The sequence below is a fragment of the Odocoileus virginianus genome, chromosome 8 (genome assembly GCF_023699985.2).
Source record: "Odocoileus virginianus isolate 20LAN1187 ecotype Illinois chromosome 8, Ovbor_1.2, whole genome shotgun sequence".
In the NCBI taxonomy this organism is placed as follows: domain Eukaryota; kingdom Metazoa; phylum Chordata; class Mammalia; order Artiodactyla; family Cervidae; genus Odocoileus; species Odocoileus virginianus.
This window is the reverse complement of record NC_069681.1, coordinates 17,060,837-17,081,087: the sequence shown is the minus strand read 5'-3', so window position 1 is coordinate 17,081,087 and position 20,251 is coordinate 17,060,837. Positions and strand designations below refer to the sequence as shown.

The following is a 20,251-nucleotide window of genomic DNA, read 5'->3' as shown; positions in this document are numbered from 1 at the left end:
CTTGCTGAGAATCACACCAAGCAAGTTACATGGCATCTCTGAATGAACCTCAGGTTTTTCTTGTCTGTAAAACAGGAAGAGCAATGTTTATTTTCTGGGAGGATTAAATGGGAGATGGTGATGCAAAAATCCAGACAGAAGGATCTGCTATAGAACAGTGACACAAACACAGATAAAACATGAATAAAGAAACTAATCACAATAGTGCATATACCTAGTGGTAAATTAATATACACCACGAGGCAGCACAAAGGTTAAAAGTACCGTCTCTGGGACCAAGAAAGTTTGAGTCAAAATTACAGCTTTGCTATCAACTTAGTTTTGTGGATAGGGGAAACGTTCTTAATTTCTCTGTGCCTCCAATTTTTCATCTGTGAAGCGGTGATAATGAGAGTATCTACCTCACACATTTGTGCGAAGAAAATGAGTGAACACATTTCAGCACTTTTAACAGTGCTGTTACCTATTGTCACTTCTACACTGGACTGTAATATATATAAGTGAGGGTCATTTTGATGTAAGTCGGCATGATGATCAGATTTCAAAGAAGCTAGTGATGAGCTTCTTATAAGCACTGCTTCCTAAAGCAAGTTTCTATGAGTTACCCAAGGGACATTTCTGAGTTTGAGATTTTTTTTTTAATGTTCCTGAATTTCTTTAGTCCTTTGTGCCAGTTCATGAACAAGGAGAATGTGTCGTATGGATGATGGGGGAGGGGAAGGGAGACATGAATGGACAAGTCATGAATACTTTTCCTCCACAGCGAACTCGAGCAATTTCTCACGTGTCAGGGCATTCCAAAGATTAAAAAAAAGAGACAAGTGCATAGAGAAAAGAAAACACTGAGGAGTCAAGCCTGGGCTCAAGACAAGATGGCATGGGAACGAAGGTCTAGATATGGAAACAATTTTATGTTTAAAATCATACACAGATCTGGGTCAAGAACTCAGGTTCACGTGAACATTCAATACAAGCGAAGATGTGGAACAATTTCTAACAGTTATCTATTTCAGTTTCTTTGGGTTTTCTGCTTGTTGTTTTTTAACATATGAAGAACCACATTAAAAACCATTTAATACCTCACTGCTTCTTCAATGGTTCAATTATGAAGAAGAGTTATTTTATTAAATTGAGCTTACTTATAGTCTTAGAGCTTTATAAAGCAATCACTTATTTGCATTTCAGTGAATAACTGTTCATATGAACTAAGTCACTATCCTTATTTTTGTGCTTTTTCTGTATATCTGTATTTTTTTTTAAACTTCTCTCTAGACTACTTCACTAGTTGAACACAAGGTCCCTATCAAAAATTTTATTTCTAAGATATTGGCTTCCTTTATTTTTCATTCTTGGACTTTACAATTTTTCGTTCTTACAGAAGATGTTAGGCATATCTGAAATTTTTCCTTTAAAACTCAGAAAGAACTCAGTTTTAACATTTCAATCTATAAAAAGAGATCTAGTTTTCCATTTCACCTCACTCTCACCCTTCCCTTCAATCTCCCTGAGAGTTGATTCAAATATTTAATTTTCTCAACCCTAAACTATATATATAATTATAGATTTTAAAAATACTTATATTACTATATTAAGATATCATTCAGAGAGTCACAAAAATGAAACATACAGATGCACTAGTAACTTCTTCTAAAATCTAGTCTGCTCCTTTTGTGGAGTCTCCTAACCTTTTCTCCTGAGGAATCTAGATCAACAGTGACAGCACACCACACAGAGGAGTGCTTCCCGAAGGGCTGCACTTTCTCCCATTTCCAGTACTGACGAGCTCCAGGGCAAAACACTCTCACCTTGTTACTCAAGATAAAAAACATACATGCTATTTTTTCATTTAGAATAAAATTTTATATTGTCTCCTATGCTGGACTACATGCTACAGTGGTAATAAAAACAGTGCGAATGAATAAACAGAAACAATGTAGTACAAGGAAAGAGGAACTTTACTAGTAGAATTTGGAATCAAACCAATCTGGGTTCATATGCCAAGTGGGTGACTCTAGACAAACTGCTTAACCTTGCTGAGCCTACTTCCACTTTTGAAAAACGAAAACAGTATTAACAACATCACAGGATTATTATGAAAATTCAATTAGACAAATACTTTTGGTGCACAGCACACTGCAACTAGTCAAGGAGTATTAGCTGCCTTCCATCTATGGCTAATTAGCTGCTAGCTGGGACACAGATTCCTAGGTTCCTCCTCACATGGGAAATTAGATTCACGCCTATACCTACTTTGTGGAGTCAGTGTGAAGAACCAACAGAGTACTTCACTTTAAAGTCAAAATCATGTAAAGTCATCTAGGATTTGGCCACTCTAAAGAGTGCATAAAACAACAAAGAAAACTATAAGCAAGGTGAAAAGACAGCCCTCAGATTGGGAGAAAATAATAGCAAACAAAGCAACAGACAAAGGATTAATCTCAAAAATATACAAGCAACTCCTCCAGCTCAACTCCAGAAAAATAAATGACCCAATCAAAAAATGGGCCAAAGAACTCAACAGACATTTCTCCAAGGAAGACATACAGATGGCTAACAAACACATGAAAAGATGCTCAACATCACTCATTATCAGAGAAATGCAAATCAAAACCACAATGAGGTACCATTATACGCCAGTCAGGATGGCTGCTATCCAAAAGTCTACAAGCAATAAATGCTGGAGAGGGTGTGGAGAAAAGGGAACGCTCTTACACTGTTGGTGGGAATGCAAATTAGTACAGCCACTATGGAAAACAGTGTGGAGATTTCTTAAAAAGCTGGAAATAGAACTGCCATATGACCCAGCAATCCCACTTCTGGGCATACACACTGAGGAAACCAGATCTGAAAGAGACACGTGCACCCCAATGTTCGTCGCAGCACTGTTTATAATAGCCAGGACATGGAAGCAACCTAGATGCCCATCAGCAGACGAATGGATGAGGAAGCTGTGGTACACATACACCATGGAATATTACTCAGCCATTAAAAAGAATTCATTTGAATCAGTTCTAATAAGATGGATGAAACTGGAGCCCATTACACAGAGTGAAGTAAGCCAGAAAGATAAAGACCATTACAGTATACTAACACATATATATGGGATTTAGAAAGATGGTAATGATAACCCTATATGCAAAACAGAAAAAGAGACTCAGATGTATAGAACAGACTTGTGGACTCTGGGAGAAGGCGAGGGTGAGATGTCTCAAGAGATCAGCATCGAAACATGTATATTATCTAGGGTGAAACAGATCACCAGCCCAGGTTGGGTGCATGAGACAAGTGCTCGGGCCTGGTACACTGGGAAGACCCAGAGGGATCGGGTGGAGAGGGAGGTGGGAGGGGGGACCGGGATGGGGAATACATGTAAATCCATGGCTAATTCATTTCAATGTATGACAAAAACCACTGCAATGATGTAAAGTAATTAGCCTCCAACTAATAAAAATAAACAGAAAAAATAAAAATAAAAAAATAAAGAGTGCATAAAAAAAACTCAACCCTGAATATTCATTGGAAGGACTAATGCTAAAGTTGAACTCTACTTCGGCCACCTGATTGGCAGAACTGACTCTGCCAATCTGGAAAAAGACTCTGATGCTGGGAAAGATTGACGGCACAAGGAGAATCGAGCAACAGAGGATGAGATGGTTGGATGGCATCACTGACTCAATGGACATGAATCTGTGCAAACTCCAGGAGATGGTGAAGGACAGGGAAGCCTAGTGTGCTGCAATCCATGGGGTTGCAAAGAGTCAGACACAACTTAGCGACTGAACAACAACAGAATTATCTTGTACATTCACTTTTGTACAATATCTCATTTACCAAGAGAGCTAGCTCTTCGCTTTTAAAGAGATTAAAAACAGACTTTTGAGACTAATTAACTAGTCTTAAATCAGGACTCATGTACCATGGCCAATGTGGTCCATAATTTTCCCCCAAATATCTTTCCACATTTTCATGCCCAGTTTAAGTTTTTTCCCATCCACTTACAATTGATCACTCCCTCCTTTGACCCTCATGGCTTATCTTATTTCACAGTATATCGCAATGATTTACTTTCCTATAGGTTCCAAGCCTCTTTAAGGGTAGGGGCTATTTCACATGTCATTAGATACCTTGCTGGAGCAAGTACAATTCCTTTCAAATAACTGATATGCAAATATCAGATATAATCCAAAGAGAATTGGGAAAAAATGAGTTAAAGGAGAATAGGGAAATAAGACCTGTCTGTTATCCTTTTTTGAAAAATGTTTCTTCAACATTTTATACATTGTGAAGCAATCTAAAGTAGTGGCACACCTTCAGCAGTGGCAAATAATTCTCAACATTTAAACAGTTTTGTAGAATTATAAAATATTTGAGCTAGAAATACTAAAATCTTTTTGGTCTGTCTCAATTTACAAAGCAAGAAACTAAGACAAAGACATTAACTTGTATGTGGAAGAGGTAGGCTCTAAATGTCAGGTCTTCTGATTCCCACATTAGGCCATACTCACTCTCGCTATGTCAATGTGGTTTGCTCCAGAGATATAGAAATCTCTGAACACAGTGTTTCACCATGCTGCAAAAGAAGGATACTCCAAAAACAAATTAAGAAAAACAAACCAAAACAACAATAAACATAGGGAGTGCTTGAAGAATAGCAGAAGGCTAAAAGGTAAAGAAAATGAAAGAAAGTGAAGTCGCTCAGTCATGTCCGACTCTTTGTGACCCCATGGACGATAAGCCTAGCACACGCCTCTGTCCATGGGATTCTCCAGGCAAGAGTACTGGAGTGGGTTGCCATTTCCTTCTCCAGGGGATCTTCCTGACCCAGGGATCGAGCCTGGGTCTCCTGCGTTGTAGGGTAAGGCAGGGTCCAATTATCACAACCAGAGTAAAGAGGCTGCATTTATCTAATGGCAATGGGAGCTACTGTGGGTTTCTGAACAGGAATATTGCATGAAAAAAGCATTTAAGAATATTCACTCAGCACCAAACTATAGAATGCAGGGTAGTGTCAAAGCTGGGAGATCAAGCAGGAGTCTATAATAGTATGTTCAAGGTAAGAAGGTAATGATATGATCTAGGAAAATGTAAATGAAAATAGATATTTAACATGCTAAATAAATATGACACGTGGTAATTTTTTCTGGTTTTTGTACTTATAATTACTGATCAACTTTAACTGATGCTTTCCAACTGTGGTTAGAGAACTTCTTAGAGAAGACTTTGGAGAGTCCCTTGGAAAGCAAGATCAAACCAGTCAATCCTAAAGGAAATCAACCGTGAATAATCTTGTGGAAGGACAGATGCTGAAGCCAAAGCTCCAATACTTTGGCCACCTGATGTAAACAGCTGACTCACTGGAAAAGACCCTGATGCTGGGAAAAACTGAAGGCAGAAGGAGAAGAGGGCAACAGAGAATGAGATGGTTGGATAGTATCACTGATTCAATAGACATGAACTTGGGCAAACTCCAAGAGATGCTGAGGGACAGGAAAGCCTGACGTGCTGCAGTCCATGGGGTCGCAAAGAGTTGCACACAACTTTGCGACTGAACAACATTTTATATTACAAGATTCTATAAAACTACAGAGAAAAAGAAGAAAAAAATGTTCAGTATTCAAGCCTTGATGACTTGAAAAGTAAAATGTAAAAATACAAATACTGGGAAGCAAAGATGTATTTAGAACAAAATAAAATAATTTTAGCTTTGAAAGGTAAAGTCTAATTTTCTAAATCACTTGAAAAAGCCTACTTAACCGTGGGAATTAAGGGCAAGAAATTAGGAGTATGCTGGGTCAGAATGAGAAACATTATAAAACCACAGTGATATTTTCAGAAAGAATCAGATTTTTAAAAACTAAAATATTTTGCTGGAAAAAAAGATAAATATATGCTTACTTAAAAAAAAAAACAAAACTCATGACGAGCTTTTAAAAAACCCAACATAAAGCATTTTTCATTATAGTAGCATGGTTGCTATATAAATATAGTATATGACATCATATTACTTCACTATCCTTATTGTTTTAAGTGTTAAACACAGCTTAATCATTATCTTACAATTCATTTGCCTTCCTGAGACACTGCTCTTCGTAAAATATAACTTTTGAAAAAAACTAACATCTAATGGTAAATACTAAAACCATTGTGCAAAGTGCACCAGAGGTTAATGATCTACCACCCAAATACACAACAGATATCCTTTTTGGCTTTTTCAGAGCCACAGGCTTTTCTCCCTTTTGTGTTCATTTCCTGTCAAGTTTGACATTTCAAAAGAATACCAAAGAAGCTTAAAAATTTGTTTACAAGTGTGTCATTAAATCAGGACTCTAAAAATAAAAGCTATTCATTGCAACTGTACTGATGTATAAAAGAGGCCTTCATTTAAATTTTGGAAAAATAATAAAAGAGGAAACATTTAAAATCTTTTCTTATATAAAAGTGCTCTGGTCCAATATTTTTGCAACTGAATGAAGAAACTTGCTGATGTGTAGTGACTACAAAAAAAAAAAAAAAAAAACCACAACAGAATCCAATTTAATGAGTCAGCTATATTTGACAACATTCAGAGGAGGCTCAGCTTTCTTATGACTTATTAAAATTTAATACAACAATTAATTACTAAAACTTCTACATTCTCCTAATAAGTATCCTCCGAAATACTATTATTCAGAAGATATGATGCATTTAATACAGGAAAATAGAAATGAAACCCTAAATATTCTTTAAGTATATATATTCAAAAATCATTATCAATCACTAAATACTATACATAACTCTTTTGGCTGTGATGAACAGAGACCAGATTTGTCTTAACTACAAAGTCAAACAACATAAATAATAGTTTTCAGACAATGAGTACAGGCCAGTAATAGGACAAGCAGTGTAAGACAGTAATGCCTGGGGGGGGAGGGGGGGGAAGCAAATGCTTAAGCTCCACCTTTGCTTGGACAGAGTTCCCAGGTTACAAGTCAGGGAGGAGAAAGTGAAATAGACTTCAGTGGCCTCCCTGGCTGAAGAAACAGAATTGAGAATTCAAGACAGACAAATCGGGAAAATTAGCAGGACAGAGTAGCAGAGGAGAGTCTTAAACAGAAAAGAGACAGTTGCAAAGACAGCGCTCCAGGAGTCTGCAGAGAGTTACTCTCGGTCTTTACCCCAGTCCTGATCAGCGCGTGCAAACTACCCGAGGCCAGGAAAAGAAGCATGGGAAGAAGCAGAACCATTCCAGGAGCTGACATAGGGCCAAGAAGAGTTCTTATTTCCACCAGCCAGTCTGGAAAAACCTTGTAATGTATGAGACATCAGGTAGAGCACCTAGAGGGGACTGCCTCAAGAGTGGGGAAAAATTAGTCATAAGTTTAAAGACTGGCTTTAGAAACAACAAAAGCCTTCAAAGGATCAAACGCTTCCAAGTAACTAAACTGTGTCCCAAGACACAAGAATAGTGAAAGGAATATGAAAATATCCAGGACCACTAAGGTAAAATTCACAATGGCTGGCATCCAATAAATAGTTACCAAGCAGCCAAAAAATAAAGACCCTTCAAAAGAGAAGTATCAGTCAACAGACAGTCTTAAAAAGACATAGATGTTAGAATTAGTGGACAAGGACTTTAAAATAATTATTATAACTATATTCCAGTTAGTTGAACGTAAAGGAAAGCACAGGCATGCTGAAGAGAGATGTGAAAGATTTAGAAAAGGATTCAAATCAGATTCTAGAGATGAAAAATCTAATACCTAAGATTAAAAGCACAGTAGATGGAATTAATAACAAATAAGACATTTCAGAGGAAAAAACTTAATGAACTTGAAGACATAGGTGTAATAGAAACAATTTCAAGTGAAACAGAAACAAAACATCTGGGACAACAACAACAACCAGAGCATCAGTGAGCAGTGGGACAATTTTAAGTGACCTAATGCATGTGTGACCAGAATCCCTGCAGGAAGGGGTGAGAGGAGTCAGCAAAAACATTTTGAGAAAATAATGGTCCCAGATTTGATGAAACCTATAAGCCCATATATCGAAGTAGAACTCCAAAAAGAGAAACATGAAGAAAACTGAACTAAGGCACATCTTAATCAAATTGCTTAAAATTAGTGATAAAGAGCTGCTCTGTAAGAAGGGCAACTACTTGAAAACCAAAATGCTATGAGATGCACAGTTTCTCATATGAGAAGCTCAGGAGGATAAGATGAGGAGGGGAAAAAAAAAAAGAAAGGGAGGGAGAGGTCAGCACATACGAGGCAGGAGCAAGGTACCAGACTTCTAAGAAACATTTTAGAAGTGAACCTTGCTCCAGACACCAGCTGGCACCGCATGGTCCGGGAGGAACTGTCCAGTCTAACTTTTCCCAGATTTCTGACCCGCAGAATCCTAAGCAAAATAAAATGATTGTTTTAAGCCACTAATGTGCCATTCAGCAATAGATAACTCGTTTCATTTAATCCTTCCTTTCCCATCTTGAAAAATAATTATCCCGTTGCCTCACATACCTCCAGCTATACCTTTACTTCCCTTTACAGATAAAGCTGGTAGAAACTATTTATAAGCACTGTCTCCACTTTATCTCTCACTCATACATGAGCCAAATTCCACTGCGATCTATTCCTGCTCCCACACCACTTCTTCCAACAGTCCTTGCTACCTTCACCAGTGACTTCCTTGTTGCTGAAACTAATAAACACTCTTTCCTTGTTACTGACTTCTCCTACAGTATCTGAAATAGCAAGTACTCAGACCTTTTCATTCTCTCTTTATGACACCACTTCTGATATTTCTCCTTAGCGACAGGAGGATTCCTTAATTTGATCTCTTTTGTAGGCTTCTGTTTTCTGTCTATCCCTTAACTGTTGGTGGTCCTTAGGATTCTATCCTAAATTACATTCTCTTTTTGTACTACACTCTCCTGTTAAATGACCTTATTCTATTTCCTAAACTTTAGCCATTTGGAAAAATGCAGGGATTTATAGTTTTGGAGCCAGAGAGACCTGTGTTTGAGCCATTAGCTCTACTGTTTAGTTTATATGGTTTAGGGCAAGTTATTAAACTTCTCTAAGCATTATTTCCCTCATTTAGAATAATAATACCTCATGAATTATTATAAAAGTCAAATGAGATGATAGGAAGTACTCATCATAGTGTGGATGACACAGATAAATTGTCAATAAAGGGTGGTAATTTCTATTATTATTATATATGTGTCAGTAGCTCTCAGGTTTCTATTCCTGGCCTAGAATTTCTTTCCTAAACTCCAGACACACATATCCAACTGCCTCTTGACACCTTTACTTGATGATCTATAGGCAATTCAAACTCAACATAACCAAATTTCACCTCCCAAGGAAATCTCATTCAATCCCAGCTATCTTTAATGAATGACACTACCTTAATGTCTTAAGTTGATCCTTTTTCTGTCTTTCATTCTCATTTGTGTAATTAACTGCCATATCTTATAATACAAAGCCAGAGATGCTGTTCCAAGTGCTTTTCCCATACCTTAACGCATTTAAAATGAAACATACACATGTAATAAGATACAAAGTTTATAAATGACCAGGAAGTAGTATTGATCAACACTGTAAGACTGCAAAGGAGGAAAGAATGACTATAGACTTAGGATGGTCGCAAAAGGCAAAGTGGAAGTAGACCTGAAAATCTGGTAAATAAAAAGGGGAAAGCATTTCAGGTGGAGCCTATGAAGTGAACAAAGACTCAGAGACAGGCAGAGACAAACATGGATGTATGAGTAATAGTAAACAGAGAAGTCTGAATCGAGAACAGAATATAAGGAAAGTATTCTCAAAACATTTTGGACTCAGCATCCTTTAACATTCTTAAATTATTGAGGACCCAAAAGTTTTTGTTCATGTAAGTGTGTCTTTCAATATTTGAGAACCCCTTGGACAGAAGAGCCTGGCGGGTTACAGTCCATAGAGTCACAAAGTGTTGACACGACTGAAATGACTTAGTACACATGCAATATTACTGTGTTAATAATTAAATCTTAGAGTTAATTAAGTGTAATTAAAACTGAAAAAAATTCAAGAATGCAATTTATCTGAAATAACCAAAATAAGCTTGCTATGGACATGAGTTTGAGTAAGCTCTAGGAATTGGTGATGGACAAGGAGGCCTGGCGTACTGCAGTCCAGTGCTGCAGAGAGTCAGACATGACTGAGTGACCGAACTGAAGTGAACTGAAGCTTGCTATATGTTAACAAAACTAACATTTTTATGAAACCTAAGTCTATTCTCCTAAATAAACAAAAAAATTAGAACACTGGCAGAGTTTTATAATCCTGTAAAGCCCTTTCATATCTAGCCTATAGAAGAGATGTGAATTCTCATATCTGCTTCTGTATTTGCTTCACTGAAATGTGTTGTCTGGTTGAAGTATAAGAATATCTGGCCTCACACAATATGTAGTTGAAAAAAGAAGGAGTATTTTAATAGACTTTTCAGATAACAAGAGATTCTTTTTTGACACTACCCTAAAACTCAACAAACAGTAGTTTCTTAAAGGTTAATTGCAATGTGAAATTGGAAACAATTTTCATGAATTTTTATTTTCACTGAATTTTTAATTTTAATTTTTTTCATGAATTTTAATTCATGAATTAAACTTCACATTCTGAGACCTTAAAAACCATTGATCTATCTATCAAAGACCTTAAACTCTGAATAAACTTCTTACTCATGTATGATTTTATAGCATGATGCATTGGTCATTTGGAAATAAGAGTTCACTGAATTACATAGATCTTACAATGCTGATGATCTCTTTACGTAATGTTAAACAATCGCATTTACTAATACTACCCCTGAATTCATCAGAAAAGTCTTTGATGTATTGGGAAGCTATTCTGCTTACAGTGAATACAAGATTATCAAAATTCTAACTTTCCCTTGAGAACTCAAAACTTATCATTGGCAACATTTATTGTTAGTTGCTTTCAACCACACTGTACTTGAGAATAGAGATTGTACAAAATAAATACTTTTAACTGGTTCATCAATGATGTTTTTAAATGACAACAGGCATGTTTTGCTTTTTTTTTTTTTAACGGAGTTTGTGGTGGTGAAGAATACAGTGACCACAAGCCTGGGGGGGAGGGGACTTGATGGATACAAGTATGTATGTGGCTGATCACCAGAACCCCTTCGCTGTTCACCAGAAACTACCACAACATTGTTAATCAGCTATACCCAACACAAAATAAAAAACTGAAAAAAAAACACAAAAAACAAAACCCATATGGAGAAGGAAATGGCAACCCACTCCAGTATTCTTGCCTGGAAAAGTCCATGGACAGAGGAACCTGGCAGGCTGCAGTCCATGGGGTTACATGACTGAGCATGTGTGCACGAGGGTGGAGGGAGATGGGTTGGTAGCAATAAAGTGGTAGAACTAAAAAAAAAAAAAAACAAACCCACAAACACTTTCATGCTACTGCTCTAATATGGTGCAGAGGTTCCAAAAGTTTTGGAATAAATGTCATTGGCATAAATGTCAATAGAGTGAAAAAAATAAATAACATCTTAACAGTAATATGAAAATAGCTTTCACATTGCAGATCCCCTAAAATGTTTTCCGGGATCACAGACCACACTTTAAACTGCTGTTAAGAAAAAAGGAAGAGACAAAGCTTCTAAAAGAGAGCCTTACAAGCATCAAATAATTACTTAAAATTCCCACTAAAAACATACATTTGATTCCTTCAGCCCTCTTTGTATGCTGGGTAATTATAGAACTGTATCCTGAACACCATAAATGTTAAAGTTGTAAAGATTCTGGATTCTATTTTTCTCAAATGAATATTGCTTATTTATTTGTCTTAAAGCAGGTAATTATTTTTACTGAACTTGAGCTGCAAATTGTTTATTCACCAGCAGCTTCTGCTTCAAGTCAGATCTTCTGCCTTTCTACTAAAGCCACTTTGAGACAGGCTTCCCTGGTGGCTCAGTCAGTAAAGAATCTGCCTGCAATTCAGGAGAGCCGGGTTCAATCTCTGGGTCAGGAAGATCCTCTGGAGAAGGGAATGGCAACCAACACCAGTAACTTTGCCTGGAGAATTCCATGGACAGAGTAACCTGGCAGGCAACAGTCCATGGTTGTTTCAATTTTCCAGTTTCCCTAGTCAGAAAGCCTGAGATTTTCCCACAGGCACTCATCTCCCCCTACACCTCCCAGCCTCAGGCTAAAAGCTTCCTACCCAGGCTCACAGCACCCCTACTCCATTTCTCAACTAGGCTGTCTGCTCTAAAAGGTCAGTGACTTCAGGCGATTCCTTTGGTGGCTCAGTGGAAGAGAATCTGCCTGCCAATCAGGAGACACAGGAGCTGTGGGTTCGAGCCCTGGGTCAGGAAGATTCCCTGGAGAAGGAAATGGCAACACACTCCAGTATTTTTGTCTGGAAAATCCAATGGACAGAGGAGACTGCTGGGCTACGGTCCATGGGGTCTCAAAGAGTCAGGCACAACTGAGTGTGCACAGGTTTTATAGTTGTATTTTTTTGTGAGGAGTCATATGGTATGGTCTCCCTCCATATTACCAGAGGCACAGGTCCCCTAGAAAAGATTTTTCATCTGAGGAATTAGCATCATGAAAGTGGTTCTGCATTTACAAAAAAACTTCTCTGGTGGCTAGGAGAGAAACAGTGTTAAGGTAGCCAAGATGTGGGAAGGTCACGAGGATAAACCCACAGACGCCCACAGAAAAGACCATTTAGAGAGTAAGCTACCTGGTTTATCTTGGTTTACAAAGATTTTACTGAAAAAATTCAACACAGTCTAAATACACTGAAAGTAAAATATCCAAATCTCACCTCATCATCTACTGGCATGATCAACTGCTTAACAGATTTAAGAGGCCTAAACATCTGTAAGTCATTTGGTCCAATGCTTAGGCATGATTCATTTTAAACCACCCCTAATCCTCCAGATTTCTAGAGGACAAAATTTCACTAGGTTTTTCAATAGATTGTTTAGCATCTTATACTCATATATTGCCTATTAATCTCTCTGGGATCAAAAAAACAGAAGTGTGCTTATGCCTTCTTAAAGTTATTCCATTCTTGATTTAGTATTTCTCAAGACTGTGCAGTAAAGGTACTCAACCCTTTCCCCATGCAACCATTAAAAATACAATGATGTTCTTTCTTTCATTAAATTACCAATGAGTAAAGTAAGTAGTATCTCACTTGATGTTTCCCTGTGAGTATGTTCTCATAAATATCTTCAGTTCAATGAGAGATTCTGATTGTACTACAGAAACAAAAAACCAAGCAGGTTTGCTCTGATTCTTGATCTGGATTTTGGTATCATAGGTGTGCTCAATTGCTCTGATTCTTGATCTATATGTTAGTAACGTGGGTACATTCTATTTGTAAAAAATCCTTTGAACTACAACTTTTGATATATGCTTTCCTGTATATATGTTATACTTCAAGAAAGAAAAAACTCCTACAGTCTGTGAAAGCTCAAATTTATCTGTGGTATGCCTACTTTCTAAAATGTTAATTATTCTCACAGGAAAGACTCACATATTATGTTGTGTGGCATGACTTATTTTCATAGTTACCCACCACCACTCTGTTCTGTTTATGATTAAAACAGCAATATGTATTGATTTTTTGAAAATTCAAACACTAAAAGTAGTCTATAATCTTATCCCCCAGAAATACCAAACTTAGAATTTAATTCAGAGGCTTATGAAGTCCACACTACTCTATTATTAAAAAACTGTACCCTTAACCAGACTTTGTGCATGTTACTTTCCCTCCAAAAATTCTCAAAAATAAAGGAATATTGTTTAGAATCCTAGAATACCAGTAACTGAACTGAACAGGCTTGAACACAAGCAATTTTCAACAGTAAATTTCTACTACTTCCTCCATAATTTTCAGAGCTCGTGTCTTTTCTATATCCTCACAATATCTACCTCAATGCAAGGCATATAGCATATAGCAGATGTGTATCGATAGAAATAAAAGTTCTCCAAAAGAAATGAGAATAGTCACTTTCAGATGATAACAGTAATGTCTTGATTTCAATTTCTAGGAAAAGGGGACATGGCACCCTCTAAAAAGTACTCTATCTATTTATTCCATTTATTGATCTATGTATTTATTTTTGCTACTTTCATTGAACCCCCAGATTCTGAGAGTTTTCTCCTAACTACTCCTTTTTTTTTACAAAGCAGAAGCTTTTGTATAAAAGACTTACCCAATTCAATCATAGTAATACAATGTCTATCAACTTCCCCTACTTCTCTCCTTTCCCATCCACTCTGTCTATACGGCAATACAAGAAAAGCATGAAGAAACAAGTCATCTCTTAGCCATTACATTTTTAAAATATAAAAAAATTTAAAACTATGTTTGCATGAAGATTAAGATTATAACTAAAGCCTTAATTTTTTCATTGTCATTTCTATATGCTGATATAAATGAAAAGATGTAAGCTTAGCATGCAACAGTTTCAAAAGAAACCAACTGTATATCAATCTACAAACCTGATGATTAACAAAGTATTGCCCAACTATGAAGATTTAAAGAGCATAACAGAACTTCATATAAATATTTTACTATTACTACATAGGAAATATAACCTTTGTTTAAATAAAGCTTTATCAATAGCTTATATGCTATAAATAGACTACCTAGAATATTCCTTTTGCCCATACAATGCTATAAGCAATAAATACACTTGTGTAGGTTTTAGATTTTTAACAATGGAACAAAAAAAATCAAATTAAATTGAACTAAAAATCTGTGCTCTTAAATCATCTCAATAGCCTGTCAATTTTTTTTTATTATTCTGTGAAATTTAAGACCAGACATTTAAATTTTCAAACATGACACTCCTACTTTAAATAAAGTTCCCAAATACCTTAAAGAATTCTGCTTTGTTTTGAAGTACCAAGCTTTAAGAAAAGCAATTCACAATAAATTCCTATATGAGATAGTCTGGAGAGCTCAAGGACACCATTCTACTGGTAATATTCCACTTGATTCTTGGGCTCTACTTGGAAATCACATTATTCATTAAATCACATATTTGCTCAAGGTAAATTTTAACAAATATATCTCACTAACAGATAACTGTTATCCATATGCATATGAATATCTTTAACTATTTTGGCTAGTTACTTACTGAGAGCCATGCAAGGGACTCCATGATTCGATGTTCACATCGTTCTAAATGTTTAATCATTTCTCTGGTCAGGTTGGCTTCTGCTTTGATGAAACTTTCAATCACTTTGTAAAAATCAAAAGCTTTTAAGTTAAATACATTCAGAATCCATGGGAAGGATAGATCTGTTCCAGTATCCAGGCTCTGAGACATACTTCCTAAAAATGAAAGAAAAACATAACTTAGGAATGAAACAGAAAGTCTTGAATTACATTATTTTTCAGTTCAAAGGTTTTGTCAAACAAAAAATTAAAACACAGTAGAAAGGCTAAACAAAAAAAATTTATTTAAAACAGAATTTTTTATTCTGGGGTCCACAGACTCCTAGGAAATAGGCTTTCCAAGTCTGAGTGCATATGCATGTATGTTTCTTTTAGATAGAAGGCTCATGCTGCTGCTGCTGCTCATAGCTTATATCAAATTTTCAAAGGTTTAAATATTCTAAACTTGTATCAGGAACAGGCTTAACATCCAACCAGTAATGCACTGGCATATCCAATTTAACTGTCTGATTAATTGTTGATTAAGAGGGGAAGTGATTGTTTAGATTTTGATAATTTGGTTAGAAAAATCTGTTTTAACTGTGCATTTCTTAGTTATATTAGTTATGTAATATATTTGTATCCTTAGATAAATTTTTTTCTTTTGTTTTTTACAAACAAAACTTTTTTGACACTTGCAACATTATTTGCAAAGTAATAATACATATTGAAAATTGTGTTTTAAAAAACCACTATTGGTGGCCTCTGTTCCATTTATCCGGTAGATTTCAGTTCCAACCTTTGGTCTCATAATCACTGAATATATATATGTGGCAGTGCTTCCTTATCAGTGGAAGATGCTCAGTAGTACTTCTCAAGGATTTTACAATCTCCTAAATCTTTAAAGGGGGTTAAATAGGTACATTTCCTGGATTCAGTATAGACCAAAATAGAGGCCTTGTGAAAGTATTCCCAAGATGATTTGAAATAATCCAAGTTCACAAGCCATTCTAAGGTGACCAATTACATTCTTTTGTATATAATGACCTAAAATATGCATTTCTTCTCCTTAACTTCTCCATCTCCCACCCCCATAAAAAAACCCACACAACACCTCAGATAAGTTTTTTTAAACTTTAAATTGAACTAGAATGTTTATTTACTAAAATTTAACTTACTGCTATAGGTAGCCATTACAACCTCAAGAGCGCATGCCAACAAAGACATATGAAAGATGCTGTCATTCAGGAGTTTGCTAAAGGAAAAAAAGAATGATTTTTGTAACATTTACTTTTATAAAAAAATTAAAAAAGAAATTGTTTTACTAAAATAAAAATTTACCTAAAATTTTGAATGGATAATCGTTCTTCTTCCTAAAACAGATTTAAAAAATTAACTGACGCCTTCTTTGCATTAGCAATGAATTTTGTTTTCTATTATGTTCTTTTTAACTTACTGATTTAAGCATGGATTCCATTACTCGGTAATACAATCGGACTCCAAGTTTGTATCGCTACAAAAAACAAATAAAAAAAATCAGATCCCACTATTTTAGAAAACATAACAATTACTAATTTTTAAAAAGTTTTGCCCTGAGACACATCTCTGACCCTTCTTAGAAATATGGCTACCAAGAGAGCACAAAAGCTAATCTAAAACCAAGGAAAGTGTTGGTCACTCAGCTGAATCCAATTCTCTGCAACTCCGTTTATAAAATGATGGTTTTCACATTCCTGATAAATTTTCAAGAGGAGGGGTCCAGTATATGGTTTTCCTACATTCCTACTTCAGTCTACATCATAACAGATATACATGTACTAAGAATATATTATATGTTATTGTTAGTTGCTCAGTCCTTTCCAACTCTCTGTGACCCCATGGACTGTTGCCCACCAGGCTCCTCTGTCCATGTGATTCTCCAGACAAGAATGCTGGAGTGGGTAGCTGTTTCCTTCTCCAGGGGATTGTCCCAACCCAGGGACTGAACCTGGGTCCACTGTATTGCACACTGATCCTTTGCCATCTGAGCCAATGGGGAACCTGGTACTGTTCTAACCATTTTACACACGAATGTAACACTTCTGTGACCTAGTACATGTATTTAAGATAGCTCTCCAGGATTAAGAGAAAGAATAGTACCTTTCCAAAAAGCTGGCAAAGGCAAAAATCAGATCTAAAGGATCTTACCAGAAAAAGGTTTTAATCAAATAACTAGTTTCCATTAGTTTAAAAAATAGTCAAATTTTAAATAAACACAAATATACACCATAATCCTTCATCCCAAATTATGACCAAAAGAACTTTTAAATTTTAAAATGCAAATGGTATCAAAACATAACCTCACTACTCTAAAATAAACGTGTATAGTAGGCTACAGTTTTCAAATGTATTTTATATATTACTCGTTAATGCCATAAAGTAAAGCAAATACAGAAACCTGGCAGCTCATACATGAAAGAGCCAGATGCAAAACCAGGGCTTGGAGCCAGAGCCCATTCTCTTGCCAAATGTTAGTTTCAGATTTTCTGAAATAATAACAGCAACAGTAAAAGTAACATCATTCAATAATACCACTAATAAAAGGCATGTATAATATTCCATTCACATAAGTATATGCATACATGAATATTCATATATGTAAAAGTTAAAGAATATACACCAAAAACTTAGTATCAACAAGATTTTGATTTTTTTCACTTGTACTTTCTAAAATTTACATAAGTTCTCTAAAATTTTCTGCATGTTTCCTTTTGGTTTCTGTAATAGAGTAAGGAGAGCTAGCCAATAAAATTTTTCCAAATAGCATCATACACAGGTGACTAGGATATGGTAGCTGCCAAAATTTTATACTATTAGACAGTAGTTACACAACTTGGACAGATGCTGCATTTGAAATTATTTACTATGCAGTGGTACTCATCAAAATGAGTTCAAGTTACCTGTGATCCAATTTCCATACATCCTTGTCCCACAGCTTTAGCAAATTTCTCTTTAAAGACGTCTCCAATATCCTTCACTCTTTTCAGGATACTTTCCTTTGGATTCACTGTGCAATTCTTTAACAAGGAAAAATAGAAATTAACATAGAGGATACTGTCTAATCAGAGAATTAACACTTTCTGTTCTACAATAGCATGACTTGTTACTTTCAATTGTTTATACTGTGAAAACACTTCACAATAAATAAGTAAATTCAACTACGGAAAATATGAGAAATATAAAGCATTCCATTCTGGGAATAGGGACCAGAAACTACTAGACTACAACTTAAAAACCCCTATTATCTAAATTTTCTCCTGGCAAGTTAGGAAAGATTTGTTAGCCCTTTCATTAGCCATCAAAAAACAGCCTCACAGATTTTACAACTGATACTAAAGAAAAACAGCTAATCATAAAAAACACAAACAAAAGTACTGCATGCTCAAGGAAATTAATATTGTTAAAATATTCATACTACTCAAAGCAATCTACAGATTAAAAAAATTCCTGCCAAAATTTCAGGGTATTTACACAGAGTAGAGCAACTGTATGTAGAACCACAAAAGACCCCAAACAGCCAAGGCAATCTTGAGAAAGAAGAACAAAGCTGGAGGCATCAAACTATACTGCAAAGCTAGAGTAATCAAAACAGTTTGCTTTGGTATAAAAACATAATCAATGGAACAGAATAGAGAGCTCCAAAATAAACCCATGCATATGATCAATTAATTGCCACAAAAGAGTCAATAATACAAAATATAAAGTAAGGAATGGGACAATCTCTTTAATAACTGTGCTGCTAAAACTGGAAAACCAGTTTCAAAAAACTGAAATTATACCACTATCTTACTCTACACACAAAAATTAACACAAAATGGATTGAAGACTTGAACATAAGACCTGAAACCATGAAACTCTTGGAAGAAAACATGGATGGTAAATTCCCTGTCATTAGGCTTGGAGATTATATTTTGGAATTGATTTCCAAAAGGTAACAAAAGCAAAATAAACAAGTGGAACTATTTAAAACCAAAAAGCTTCTGCAAAGTAAAGGAAATTATCAACAAAAAGAAAAGGCCACCTACAGGATAAGATAAGATATTTGCAAATGATATATCTGATAAAGGGTTAATAGCCAAACATAACAAAGAACTCATACAACTCAATATCAAACAAACAAAACAAAACAAAAAACTAGCTGATTAAAAAAGAGTCATAGAACTGAATACACATCTTTCCAAAGAAGACATACAAATGGCCAACAATCACAAGAGAAGATGCTTAACAACACTAATCATTCCCTGGAGGAGGGCACGGTAACCCACTCCAGTGGGTTTGTGCCTGGAGAATATCGTGGACAGAGGAGCCTGGAGGGCTACAGTCCATGGGGTCTCAAAGAGAAATGGCTAATGATCAGAGAAATGCAAATCAAAACCATAATGAGATATTGCCTCACAACTGTCTAATGGCTATTATCAAAAAGAGAACAAATAATAAGCGTTGGTGAGGATGTAGAGAAAAGGTAACCCTTGTACACTACTGGTGGGAATCTAAATTGGTACAACTACTATAGAAAACAACTTGGAGACTCATCAAAAAATTAAAAACAGAAATATCATAAAATCCAGCAGCTTCACTTCTGTGTATTTATATGAATAAAATGAAAACACTAATTTGAAAAAATATTATGCACCCTTATGTTCACTGTAGCATTACTTACAATAGCCAAGAATGAAAGCAACCTAGGTGCCCATCAATAGATGAATAGATAAAGATGTGGTATATAGGTATTCCAAATAGGGAAAGGAGTATGTCAAGGCTGTATATTGTCACCCTGCTTATTTAACATATATGCAGAGTACATCATGAGAAATACTGGGCTGGATGAAGCACAAGCTGGAATCAACATTGCCGAGAGAAATATCAATAACCTCAGATATGCAGAAGACATCACCCTTATGACAGAAAGCAAAGAAAGAACCTCTAGATGAAAGTGAAAGAGGAGAGTGAAAAAGTTGGCTTAAAACTCAACATTCAGAAAACTAAGATCATGGCATCTGGTCCTATCACTTTATGGCAAACAGATGGGGAAA

At 35.8% G+C, this 20,251-nt stretch overlaps 1 protein-coding gene across 3 annotated transcripts in view; it reads right to left on the bottom strand.

Annotated features, from left to right (window-relative positions):
- The window catches only part of RB1 (RB transcriptional corepressor 1), a 119,684-nt gene that overhangs the window by 41,508 nt on the left and 57,925 nt on the right, over positions 1-20,251 (bottom strand). For all 3 annotated transcript variants that reach the window (XM_070471245.1, XM_020876523.2, XM_020876524.2), the window contains 5 exons: positions 18,119-18,235; positions 16,636-16,692; positions 16,521-16,552; positions 16,358-16,434; positions 15,160-15,356 (listed from right to left, as the gene is read on the bottom strand). In XM_070471245.1, coding sequence (XP_070327346.1) covers positions 15,160-15,356; positions 16,358-16,434; positions 16,521-16,552; positions 16,636-16,692; positions 18,119-18,235 — 480 coding nt within the window. The remainder of the gene's footprint in view (positions 1-15,159; positions 15,357-16,357; positions 16,435-16,520; positions 16,553-16,635; positions 16,693-18,118; positions 18,236-20,251) is intronic.